At 35.5% G+C, this 14,563-nt stretch overlaps 1 protein-coding gene across 1 annotated transcript in view; it reads right to left on the minus strand.

Moving 5' to 3' along the window:
* Positions 1-14,563, minus strand: part of LOC136031707 (gem-associated protein 5-like) — a 60,623-nt gene that overhangs the window by 11,248 nt on the left and 34,812 nt on the right. Inside the window, exon 6 of the mRNA XM_065711407.1 lies at positions 3,247-3,383. Within this exon, the coding sequence (XP_065567479.1) occupies positions 3,247-3,383 (137 nt within the window). The remainder of the gene's footprint in view (positions 1-3,246; positions 3,384-14,563) is intronic.

Here is a 14,563-nt window from a genome sequence, read left to right on the forward strand (position 1 = left end):
AAAGGTATTAAATTGAAAAACTCATGGCTACTACTATTACTACTTCTGCTCTTACAATTGAACTATATCAAAAGGACGTTAGTGCATTCAGGCTGTCAAAACAGCATAGATAAAATGTCTTAGGGACAGAAAAGAGTATTAATTTTTACTTTTCAGGGAAATTTGAGGCGTGAAACTAAATCAAAATATAATATTATGTGTATTCAGATTTTCAAAAAGGCACATTGAATTTTTTTTTAACTTTTTTTCTGCTCATCCTCGGTTAATCTTTGTGGATTTCAAAGTAGCCTCTGATCTGGCTGATATTTGAACGAACAAGACTTTCTGAAAAGTATTCCCGTCTGTTGAAGGTCCTCTATACTGACACTAAAACTCCGTCCATATAAACAGTCGTCGCAACCCAGTATTCGAAATAAATACCGATGTGAGGCATCGATTACGTTACGGACCAAAGCACAAACCGTCTCCATTTTGGACTGCAGTTTGGCGACCGAATCCTAAACGATGGAAACTTTGCGAATGATATGACTTTGGTGTGCACCTCTACAGCTGAACTAGAAGAAGGCCTTACTACACTGTCGAAAGAAGCATCTAAACCGAAAAAAAATCAACTGGGAAAAGACTAAGAGAATGATAACTGATCCGGCAGACACAACCGCGAACTCACCTGCATTCAGCATATTAGGAAATACCGTTGAAGTTGTGAAATCGTTCACTTATCTTGGCCCCGTCATCACGGACAGATGATCTATCAAAGCTGAGACTCAGTCCCGTACCGCAAAAGCCACCTCAATCATGGTCCGACTCTGTCCCTCCGTCTGGTCGAAGCCCGGATTTACCCGCAGAACAATGATGTGTTTTTACAACACCACAGTAAACCATGTTCTTTATGTGGCATGACTTTGTCTCCAACACCCAACTGATGTCACTTACCAACCAGGTACCTAACTTACGTCAGCTCGCTGCACGAACTCTTCGGTGGTTCAGCCACCTAGTCCGCATGCCAACAGAAACGCTAGCCACAATTGCCTTTAGTTTAAATCCCTCGACAAACGGTTGGAAGCGTCCGCGTGGAAGGCCTCGTTCAAGACAGAAGGACAGCCTTGCTCACTTCCTGTCATTGATCGGTGGCACCCAACGCGAAGGTATCTTGCTAGCACAGGACCGTCTGGACTGGAGGCGACGAGTGGCTTCTCTATCTGCACTGGACCACCGGCAGGAGCAATAAGTGAAGTAAGTAAGTAAAGTTGGTTTAATGTAGCTCTTCTTCTTTCTTTCAAAAACTTCTTTTGAGGAAAATCTTTTAAAATTAATTACTCAAATAAGGTTATAAACTTCAAAATTACAAAAGTGAGAATAACATTGACTTCTCTTTAGCTCAACCCTTCTTTTCAACTCAAACATCTCTTTGAGATTTGTTGATGAGATACATTTCACTACCAAATATTGCTTCTAGTCGGTTTTTAAAAGTTGAAATCGTGGGAGACTTGACAACCTTGGCTTTAAATGGTTCCACATATACACAATATGATCTTGCAGAGTCCAGCGCCTGACTTCTTTGTGGAATCATTCACGTCTGACTGATTTTAACATTAAGTCCTCGTAGTTGGTTTCGCTCAATTATCTTATTAGAGTAGGTAGTATCGTAGCTGTAGGCCCCGCGGAATGTTTGAGATTGAAAAACTTGAAAAAAAATTGTGGTACTGGTACATTTTTTTGCACTTAAGTAAAGCATTAAGTAGGAACGTTGCCTGACATTGATATCACTTAATTCAGCAACTAGTGCTAGTTGCTAAATTATAATCTATTTAATTTTTTTTCAACTCCAGAAACGATAAAAAAATAGAAGACGGCTTCAAAAGATCAGTTTAGGTCAAGCTATTCTACTCTTGACATTGTACAATATTTTCAAATTTCATAGGCGCCTAAGTAATCATCTTAAACGGTTAATTATTTTATCTGAAGGCGCGTTATATTCTACATAGCAAATCTTGTGCATTTCGATTAAATCACCACGTGTGAATCTGTGAGCACTGGTTGGTAGGTCCAAGTGCTGGAGGCACTCTTAAGAGGGAAGGTTGCAGAGACTAGGAGAGAATTTAGTAATTCTTCATTGCACAATCTCCAGAGCATCAGTGTCCTTGTTGTATATAGACCGGATGGCGCTATGGCCACAATTTGAGATGGGCTGGATAAGTTCCTGCAAATGCACTTGTAATTGTCGAACCTTAGGTTTCTTCTCAGGAGCCTGATAATACTAGAAGCTTTCTTTACTACTGCTTCACAGTGAGGAGCAAATGATAGGTTACAGCCCATAAATATTTCAAGGTCTTCCCTTTGTTCTGTTTTGTTTACTTTTTTAGAATACAACGTTTAAGATTTCCAATACTTTTCACTAAGGCTCAGATGGTGCCTTTTCAATATTAATTTCCCTCAACCACTCGTCTGTCCCCTCCCAGGTAGGGCCAGTGTCTCTCTGTAGTTTTTCAGTGTTTCTTGATGACGTAACCTCGCGATAAAGCTTAGTATAATCGGCATAAAGGAGGACTGTTTAATGAATTCCGTCGAAAAGGTCATTTATACACAGGTTGAAGAGCAGCGGCCCCAGGATATGACCAAAGGTCGCCTTAAAGAACATATGCTCAAGAAAATAAATTAGCTGCCATAAGGCAATACTACGTATATTGGGTATTCGAAAGAGAGGTAGACGATGTCTCGGGACAAAATAATACAAGATTTTATTTTAGTAAGAAGCCTGAAACGTTAGTATGATGCATGAAAAATTAAAAAAAAAATTTGATGGTGACATTCGAAAATATTTTTTGGTATGCTACCTGGAACAATTAAATTTTAATCACTGTATTACAGAGGTACGGTGCTTTAATACATACTTTATAACAACTTAAGGCTTAAATTTCATATCACGATTGTCCTACACTTCTCTACAAAAATTTTATTTTTTCAAGCCACAAGAAAAAAGTCATAAAAAATTAAATTACATAAAGTATTTAAAAACGCTTTTAAAACAAAGTTTTCATTTCACTCTTTTTAACATTTCGTAAATCTTGTGACAAATATTTGCTGTGTATACTAAAGGTGTTTGTTCAGTTTTCTTTGATCAGAAACAGAAAGAAAAAGAAAATATTTCAAAAATAAAACTGAACTGTATTTGCGGTACAATAAAATGCAGTACAATAAAAAACAATAAAAAATATTTTACAATAAAATAGGGAAAATTAAACTCACTCGAACAGTCGAGTCAACAGACGCTGTGGCAAGTATCCCTCTTTCGTGGGGACTCCAGGCTACACAGCAAACTTTCTCTGAATGACCTTGTAACACAGTATGTGGCTGAAGAGACGGTGGTAACGACGAAACATTATCTGGAAATAAAAAGTTACATATCACTACTATTACTACCTCGCACAAATAACATGCCACGAGACAGAGAGAATTTAATTTCGATAAATTACTCTGGGATCTAGCTTCTCTGTCATTTAGTTGACATAGCGCGGTTCGTAATGTTAGGCTATTACAGGGGACATTAATTCTTCATTCTACATGTATTACATTACATAAGAGGTGCTAAACTGTCCAACGTTCTCCTAATCTGTTATTACAACTAATAGCACATCACAACTGGTAGGTGCTTTTCTTGCATACACTTCTCCACAGTTGGATGGCGAAAAGTGCCAGTGTTGCCACCAGTATTTGCCAACACATTACCAGCCCCAGTTTTGCCACCAAATTTTCACCAGCATTATAATTCTACATGTGCCAATTGTTACCACCTCTAATCATTTATTACTAATTTTAATTATTAATTTTTCGTTGCAATGATTTTGCTGCTGTTTTCATTTTAAGGAATTTTTGATGTTAGGACTAGTGAGGTAGGTTTTAAGAGAGACCAATTCTTGCGTTGGTAGCTAGATTTTACGCTGTGATATGGTTTGTCACCGTACTACTACTGGTATTATAATTTTACCCAACACCTCTAACCAATTGTTGTTGCCACGTCTAATCCTTAATAGCTAGTTTCAATTTTATTTACAGTGATTTTGCACCTGCTTTCTTAAAGGATTTTTGGTGCTAGGGTTATTAAGCTAGGTTTGAACAGAAATCAAATCTTGCGTCGGCAGCTAGATTTTAAGAAGTGTTTGCCACCGCATTGCCACTGGTATTATAATTCTACCCATCACCTCTAAAATTTGTTGCCACGCCTAATCATTTATAGCTAATTTCAAATTTTCTTTACTCTGATTTTGCAGCTGTTTACAATTTAAAGGATTTTTGATACTAGGGTTAGTAAGCTCGGTTTTAAAAGGGACCACTTTTTGTGTCTGCAGCAAGGTTTTGCGCTGCAATATGGTTTGCCACCACATTGCCATTGGCACAATAATTCTACGCAGTGCCTCTGGCAATTTTAGCCACTGTTAGAAATTTATCGCTGGTCTTCGTAATTGATTTTTCTTCGCAGTGTCACCTGCTGTTACCGCCTTAAATGATATATATATATATATATATATATCTATATATATAAAAATAAGTTGTCTGTGTGTGGATCTGTGGATCAGGTGACGTCACCTGAAAAAACTGGATCAGGTGACAAAACTGAAAACTGAAAAAAACTAAAAAAAGGCAAAAACTACAAAAAAACTAAAAACTAATAAAAAAAATAAAAAAGCTAAAAAACTAAAAAAACTAAAAAAAGGCAAAAACTACAAAAAAAACTAAAAACTAATAAAAAAGCTAAAAAACTAAAAAAACTAAAAAAAGGCAAAAACTACAAAAAAAACTAAAAACTAATAAAAAAATAAAAAAGCTAAAAAACAAAAAACTAAAAAAACTAAAAAAACTAAAAAAGGTAAAAAACTAAAAAAAACTAAAAACTAAAAAAAACTAAAAAAAGGAAAAAACTGAAAAATAAGCTAAAATAAAGGTAAAAACCAATAAAAAACTAAAAAAAAACTGAAAAAACTAAAAAAAGGCAAAAACTACAAAAAAAACTAAAAACTAATAAAAAAAGTAAAAAAGCTAAAAAACTAAAAAAACTAAAAAAACTAAAAAAAGGTAAAAAACTAAAAAAAATAAAAAACTAAAAAAAAGGAAAAAACTGAAAAATAAGCTAAAATAAAGGTAAAAACCAATAAAAAACTAAAAAGAAAAAAAGGAAAAAACTAAAAAAAATTTTCATCTAAAAAACTAAAAAAAACTAAAAAAGGTAAAAACTAAAAGAACTAAAAAAGAAAAAAATAAATGACGACACTCAAAGAGAAAGCGACCAGGACAAAAGGAATGTTCGATTAGCAATCAACAAAGCACCGGGACACAGGGAGTATAAATGACGACCAGGACATAAGTAAAAAAAAAAACTAACAAAACTAAAAAGAAGGTAAAAACTACAAAAAAACTAAAAAGAAAAAAACTAAAAAAAGGCAAAAACTACAAAAAAACTAAAAACTAATAAAAAAGCTAAAAAACTAAAAAAACTAAAAAAAGGCAAAAACTACAAAAAAAACTAAAAACTAATAAAAAAAATAAAAAAGCTAAAAAACTAAAAAAACTAAAAAAACTAAAAAAAGGTAAAAAACTAAAAAAACTAAAAACTAAAAAAAACTAAAAAAAAAAGGAAAAAACTGAAAAATAAGCTAAAATAAAGGTAAAAACCAATAAAAAACTAAAAAAAAACTGAAAAAACTAAAAAAAGGCAAAAACTACAAAAAAACTAAAAACTAATAAAAAAAGTAAAAAAGCTAAAAAACTAAAAAAACTAAAAAAACTAAAAAAAGGTAAAAAACTAAAAAAAAATAAAAAATAAAAAAAAAATAAAAAAAGGAAAAAACTGAAAAATAAGCTAAAATAAAGGTAAAAACCAATAAAAAACTAAAAAGAAAAAAAGGAAAAAACTAAAAAAAAATTTTCATCTAAAAAACTAAAAAAAACTAAAAAAGGTAAAAACTAAAAGAACTAAAAAAGAAAAAAATAAATGACGACACTCAAAGAGAAAGCGACCAGGACAAAAGGAATGTTCGATTAGCAATCAACAAAGCACCGGGACACAGGGAGTATAAATGACGACCAGGACATAAGTAAAAAAAAAAACTAACAAAACTAAAAAGAAGGTAAAAACTACAAAAAAAAAGAAAAAAAAACTAAAAACTAATAAAAAAACTAAAAAATCTAAAAATCTAAATAAACTAAAAAAGAAAAAAAAAGGAAAAAAATAAAGGAGAAAAACAAAACTAAAAAACGAATGTATATACAGACCGGGACACCGGGATACAAATGACGACCGGGACACAGGGAATATAAATGACGACCGGGACACAGGGACACAACTACAACGGGGACACCGGGGGAAACAGGGGGATATAAATGACGACCGGGACACCGGGACAGGGAATGGTCGATTAGCAATCACCATCAACAAAGCTCAAGGGCAATCATTAGAATCATGAGGTATAGATCTGAATACAGATTGTTTTCCCATGGACCATTATATGTTGCATGTTCAAGAGTCGGTAAACCTGACAATCTATTTATATGCAAAGACAACGGGACAGCAAAGAATGTTGTATATTCGCAAGTTTTACGTAGTTAAAACCATATATATATATATATATATATATATATATATATATATATATATATATATATATATATATATATATATATATATATATATATATATATATATATATATATATATATATATATATATATATATATATATATATATATATATATATATATATATATATATATATATATATATATATATATATATATATTCACAGGTGGGACATAGGGACACAACTACAATGGCGCGTAACTATTATGGCGCGTAACGACTTACGCGCGCGGGGGGGCTTGGGGGGGCGCGAAGCGCCCCCACCAACTAGGTGTTGGGGTGGCGCGAAGCGCCCCCACCAACTAGGTGTTGGGGTGGCGCGAAGCGCCACCCCAACAGCTAGTATATATATATAAATAAGTTGTCTGTCTGTCTGTCTGTGGATCAGGTGACGTCATGTTTCTGTGTCGGCTGACGTCATGAAATTAGTTGTCGTCATTTTTGCTTTGACGGTGACGTCATTAACGGTATTTAAGACATTTGTTCAGGGAAAAATGTTTAATTGTAAAATGACTGAAGAACCTATTGGGTTTGGGATTTTGACTTGGATAAGGTCATCAATGCCTACCAGATTTAAGTTAAAAAAACAAAGGTTCGTCGATATGTACTTCATAGTGACGCTGAAAAATAAAGAAGAAAAAGAAAACTGAAAAAAGAAAAAAGGTAAAAAACTAAAAAAAAACTAAAAAGAAAAAACACTCAAAGAGAAATTACAGACCGGGACACAAATGACGACCGAGACAGAGGGAATATAAGTGACGACCGAGAACCTCAAAGAGAAATTACACACTGGGACACCCAGACACAAATCACGACCGGGACACAGGGAATATAAATGACGACCGGGACACAGGGACACAACTACAACGGGGACGCCGGGGGCACAGGCAGGATATATAAATGACGACCGGGACACAGGGATTGTTCGAATAGAAATTACAGACCGGGACACCGGGACACAAATGACGACCGGGACACAGGGAATATAAATGACGACCGGGACACTCAAAGAGAAATTACAAACTGGGACACCGGGACACAAATGACGACCGGGACACAGGGAATATAAATGACGACCAGGGCACAGGGACACATCATTAGAATAATGAGGTATAGATCTGAATACGGATTGTTTTTCCCATGGACAATTATATGTTGCATGTTTAAGAGTCAGTAAACCTGACAATCTATTTATATGCACAGACAATGGGACAGCGAAGAATGTTGTATATTCGCATGTTTTACGTAGTTAAAAACATATATTTATATCTATCTCTATTCACAGATGGGACACAGGGACACAACTACAATGGCGCGTAACTAATATGGCGCGTAACGACTTACGCGCGCGGGGGGGCTTGGGGGGGGCGCGAAGCGCCCCACCAACTAGGTGTTGGGGTGGCGCGAAGCGCCACCCCAACAGCTAGTATATATACATATATCTATATATATATAAATAAGTTGTCTGTCTGTCTGTGGATCAGGTGACGTCATGTTTCTGTGTTGACTGACGTCATGAAATTAGTTGTCGTCATTTTTGCTTTGACGGTGACGTCATTAACGGTATTTAAGACATTTGTTCACGGAAAAATGTTTAATTGTAAAATGACTGAAGAACCTACAATGGCAACAGCCGAGGAAGCTGCTCAAAGAGTTTATGCCAAAAAACTTGCTGCTGATAGAGAAAGTAAGAAAAGAAAGCGTTCCGAGGAATCACAAGAACAGCAAGAAAACAGGCTTGCGGCTAGAGAACGCAAAACCACGCAGTTAGATGAAAATCCACCTGGACAGCGAGAGTCAAAACATATCAAAACTGAGAATGATAGCGATGATGATTGGGTTTGGGATTTTGACTTGGATAAGGTCATCAATGCCTACCAGATTTAAGTAAAAAAACAAAGGTTCGTCGATATGTACTTCATAGTGACGCTGAAAAATAAAGAAGAAAAAGAAAACTGAAAAAAGAAAAAAGGTAAAAAACTAAAAAAAAAACTAAAAAGAAAAAACACTCAAAGAGAAATTACAGACCGGGACACAAATGACGACCGAGACAGAGGGAATATAAGTGACGACCGGGAACCTCAAAGAGAAATTACAGACTGGGACACCCGGACACAAATCACGACCGGGACACAGGGAATATAAATGACGACCGGGACACAGGGACACAACTACAACGGGGACGCCGGGGGAAACAGGGGGATATAAATGACGACCGGGACACCGGGACAGGGAATGGTCGATTAGCAATCACCATCAACAAAGCTCAAGGGCAATCATTAGAATCATGAGGTATAGATCTGAATACAGATTGTTTTCCCATGGACAATTACATGTTGCATGTTCAAGAGTCGGTAAACCTGACAATCTACCAACTTGGTGTTGGGGTGGCGCGAAGCGCCACCCCAACAGCTAGTATATATATATATATATATATATATCTGGTGTTGTGCTGAAGACGACCCTTGGATACAGGGCCGAAATACTCACTGAATTAAATTCCACTGTCTTGGAAAAATTTCGATATTGTTTCTAAAATGTGTTTGTTTTATATGGAAAAGCAGTGTGGTCTTCGTCGCTATTTGCGATATTTATTTATCCACTTTATCACTTAGCTTTTTTGCAAGTCGGTCTCAATTTAAGTGTTTAAACATCGTAATTGGTGTTACAGGTTAGCGGCCGTTATGTTTGAGCGTGTTTTGTGTTTGGTCAATTTCATTTCCAAAAAAAAAAAAAAATAAGAACAATTCGCAGGTGTAAGTTGAAACAAAAGCGCTAACAACTTTTTATGACAAATTTCTTAAATTGGATAATTTTTTTGTGACATAAATGTTAAAAAAAATCTATTTTTGATTCTAAATTTTCAAACATGCGTTTTAATTCATAATTGCACTGAATGTCAATCAGATCCATTTGGAGATATTCTGGAACAGACTCAATTTCAACATGAAAAGGAGATGAATATATTTCAAAGAACTTTGATGTATTTTTTCCAACTCTAAATTATTGAACCGGCTTTCAAAAGCATCTGCAAGTTATCTTATTTCTTTCGCATATTTGATATAATTATTACATTTTGATTTCTTAAATTCTTTCAACAATGGAAAGTGGTGAGCATTGTTAATTTTCAATTGTGATTCAAGTAACAGGAATTTCTTCTGAAATGCTATGATCTGATTAATTGTATCGACTATGAGGTTATCTTTTCCTTGCAATAATATATTTATTTCATTGAGTTTATTGACAATATTCACTAAAAAGCATAAATCCAACAACCACTCTTCATCTCTTAATTCTGGCATAAAAAATTTTTTGTCATTCATTTTTTGTCGTTTTTCATTCATAAACAAATCAATTTCCTCTCGTAACTGATGAAATCGCTGTAAACATCTTCCACGACCTATCCATCTGGTTAGACCACAGCTTAGATACCAATACAGTTACGAAAACTCCTATCTTGCCCGTGAGAAGCTTTTGGTACAGAGCTCTGAACTTGGCGCCTCCTCCAAGTCCGCGCTCCGAGGCGTAGATCGTACTAAAACACCATAGGTGGGAGCACAATATTGTTTTGTTGCATCCACAGCTTTGATACCAATACCAGTTTCCTGTTACCAATTAGACACCAATACCAGTTTCCTGTCTCCAGCCGCTAGCATCGCTACCGCGCACTGTGTCCCAAAAATAAATCGAGTTTTCATAACTGTATTGGTATCTAAGCTGTGATATGACTAAACTGAAGTACACAACGTCACCATATTCATAATCTAATTCTTTCAGAAAAACCTTAAATTGTCGATGCGCAAGTGCATGTGATCGAATGTAATTCACTGTTTTTATAACTACTTGCATAACACGATATATTGATAATACTTGGACTATACAGCATAATAACATAATACTTGGGCTATATGTGTCGATAAACAACATTGTTAAGAGAGAAACATCGAAAATTTGATGTTCCAAGATGTGCGCACATCCTGAGGGCGCAGAATATAAAAGTGTCATGAACCTCACGGGCCACAAAAATGTTTACAACGGGCCGCATGCGGCCCACAGGTCGCAAGTTGGCCACCCCTGTTCTACAGCCTCTAAGTGTTTCTCTTTTCCACCCAGCCACTTGGAACCGATTGGCCGTGGAAACGTGGTAAAGGAATAATTTGACGAGAAATCAAAATTTCTAGTGCCTTTGCTAAAAGTAAAAAAATGGTTGACTTTAAGTAACATTAAATAAAAAATTTAAAGTAAGGAGCAACATTAAAACGACGAGAAAAAATTACTTATTTGAAAAGAATTGCCCCTCCTCCACACCTCACTCTTCACGCTAAAGATTAAAAAAAAAATTCTTATTGTTGTAATTAAACGAACCTTGTGTTTGAGGAGTCGTTCTTAAAGAACTGGGGCAAAATTCAAACTTTAGCGTAAAGAGCGAGGTATTGAGGAGGGGTCAGCCCCCTCATATACGAAATAATTCCTGTTCATTTTAAGTTTTAATGTTGCTCCCTACTTAAAGTTGAAAAAAATTGTTTTTTATTTAATTTCTGATCGTTTTTTAGATAATTCCAGGAAGTCTGGCTCCACCTCCACAGAAAAACCCCTCCTCACCACAGATATATCCTCTAAACAATTCCATCCTGGTGAAAACTAACCCCAGACAATAATCCAGACAATAAACATCTCCACGCGTAAAATTGAGTCGGCAAACAGAAAGCAAGACATAAGAAGAATTTCGTATAGGAATTTTGGCAACTTTCCCCAGAGCAAAATTTCCCCTGAGAAACTCAACCCCCCCAGAATCTTCCCTCCCCATAGAAAATCCCCCAGCCGAAAATTCGCCTCCCCCACCCCAAAAAAGTAAGCATACTTCCCAATAACAAATACTATACGTTAACAATGGGCAAATTGTACAAATTAAAAAATCTCTCCCCCAGGGCTGTGGGGGGCCATGTTATCCCCAAAGGCATAGTTATTCAACCTTTTAACTATGCCGAGCAAAATGGCTATCTCAAAATTTTGATCAGACAATTTTGAGAAAAAATGACGTGGGAGGGGGCCTAGTTGCCCTCCAATCTTTTTGGTCACTTAAAAAGAGCACTAGAACTTTTAATTTTCGTTCGAATGAGCACCCTACCGATATTCTAGGATCACTGGATCGATACTCTAACCTCTTGGAAATAAACAAAAAATAAAATAATAATAAGCACGCATCCGTGATCCTTCTTCAGCAAAAAATACAAAATTCCACATTTTTGCATATAGGAGCTTGAAACCTTTACAGTAGGGTTCTCTGATATGCTGAATCTGATGGTGTGATTTCTGGTGATAAGCTGAATCTGATGGCGCGATAATATTCATTGAATTTTAGGGTTTTAGGGGGTATTTCCACTTATTTCCCGAAAATCAAACAAATTTTCTCAGGCTTGTAGCCTTTGATGGGCAAGACTAAACTTTATGAAACTTATACATTTGAAATCAGCATAACAATCCAATTCTTTTGATATATCTATTGGTATTAAAATTCCGTTTTTTAGAATTTCAGTTACTATTGAGACGTGTCACTCCTTACTTGCAGCTCTTTGCCACGAACTGTTTGACGTGAAATTTCCCTTCTAAAATAAATTTCTCTTTAGTAATTACACACTTTAAAGAGGTTCAAAACACCGGGGAAAGGTAGTTATAAAGTAGCCAGTTTTTTACTATCTAAAATCTTCAACAGTAGGTCTAAATTCCCCCATATCTAAATATTTTTAACTGCCTTTTTTGGGTATCTTGTGCGTATATGACATCATGCTCAATGTTGGTCCTTTATTAGTTACCGGCTAAAAAAAAAATCCATAAGTCCATACATCATAAAAAAGATGACGTCATTAGCACTATATTATGGGTGATCACCGAGCATGAAAATCAGTTTGAAAACTTGGCTTAGACGAAAATGATATTACAAAAAAATATAGTGATGTGTGACAGAGCCGCATTGGTTCGAGCACAGCAGCTTTCAGAAGCAGCAGATGCGCCAGAAACAAAAACGCCAAATAATAACAGTTTAAATTTTGCAAAATCAAGATTCAGCAAAATGACAACAGGTTTCCCTAATGACACTCTGAACAATCATGGAAACTCAGGTGATGTCTCCCAAATAGTGGCTACGAGAAGTTACCAATGGTATTGTGACAATTATAAGCGGTACTGTGACAATTTCGATGAAAGAACATTTAATATCGATGATTATATTGATCACAGCCTCAGGATGAGATATGACGATAATCCCAGAAGCAGAGAAACGGAAAACAGCCCAAATTTAATTGAAGTTGAGGAGGCAAATCAAACAGCCGTCAATCCTGATTACTACAGTCTCCATAAGAGTCTTTCATACACAAAAGATTATATTGCATTAGCAAACTCAACACTGTTAGAGGAAGTATGATGAACCTAGCAACCTCAACCCCGTCAGAGGAAAATATGATGAAAAATTGACTTCCATTAAAAAATCCTCACTACCAAATTAACATTGACGCTGGCTTGAAAGGATTAAAGAATGACGTAGCAACCTCAATACTCTTGGAGGAAGTACGATGAAAAATTGGCTTCCAGTAAAAAATCCTCATTACCAAATTAATATTATCACTGGTTTGAAAGGATTAAAGAATGACGTAATAACCCCAATATTGTTAGAGGAATATATGAAGAAAAATTGGTTTCCAGCGAAAAATCCTCATTACCTAAGTGATTTTGACGCTGGTTTGAAAGGGTTAAATAATGACGTAGTAACCTCAATACTGTTAGAGCAAAATATGATGAAAAATTGGCTTCCAGTAAAAAATCCTCATTACCAAATTAATATTGTCACTGGTTTGAAAGGATTAAAGAATGACGTAACAACCCCAATACTGTTGGAGGAATATATGAAGAAAAATTGGTTTCCAGCGAAAAATCCTCATTACCTAAGTGATATTGACGCTGGTTTGAAAGGGTTAAAGAATGACGTAGTAACCTCAATACTGTTAGAGCAAAATATGATGAAAAATTGGCTTCCAGTAAAAAATCCTCATTACCAAATTGATATTGACGCTGGTTTGAAAGGATTAAAGAATGACGTAGCAACCTCTATACTGTTAAAGGAAAATATGAAGGATAAATTGGTTTCCAGCGAAAAATCCTCATTACCTAAGGGATATTGATACTGGTTTGAAAGGGTTAAAGAATGACGTAGTAACCTCAATACTGTTAGAGCAAAATATGATGAAAAATTGGCTTCCAGCAAAAAACCCTCATTACTAAATTGATATTGACGCTGGTTTGAACGGATTAAAGAATGACGCAGCAGCCTCGTCCCTGTCAGAAAATTAAATAAAAAGAAAAGCACGTTTTTACATCAACTGAAAGTAACGAGCAACATGAAAGCTTAAAACGAACAGAAATTACTCCGTAAATGAAGGGGACTGTACCCTCTTCAACCCCTCACTCTTTACGCTAAAGTGTTTTAGTACTTTTAAATAAGCTTCTTATTTTTCTAATTGAACGACCCTTGTGTCTCGGGATTCTTTGTCAGAGGATTGGGACAAAATTCAAGCTTTAGCGTAAAGAGAGAGGTGTTGACGAGGGGGCAGCCCTTCACATACGTAGTAATTTCTGTCCGTCTAAAATTTTACTGTTGCTCCTTACTTTCAGTTGAAAAAAACTTATTTTTTTATTTAATTTCTGATCGTTTTTAAACAATGCCAGGGAATCTGAAAAATACACCTCCTCACGGAATTATCCTCTAGACAATAAAACTTTGGCGGTTATTCATAAGTTTATTCCCGTCATAAATTCAACCTGTCAAATAAAAAGATTATTATTCAACTGCTTCTATGAAATAGCGCTTCCTCAACCTTGAATAAAACCAGAGGCCACACTATAAAGTTGCCTGTAGTAAAGAACCATAAAGCTTCATTA

This window comes from Artemia franciscana, chromosome 10 (genome assembly GCF_032884065.1).
Source record: "Artemia franciscana chromosome 10, ASM3288406v1, whole genome shotgun sequence".
In the NCBI taxonomy this organism is placed as follows: domain Eukaryota; kingdom Metazoa; phylum Arthropoda; class Branchiopoda; order Anostraca; family Artemiidae; genus Artemia; species Artemia franciscana.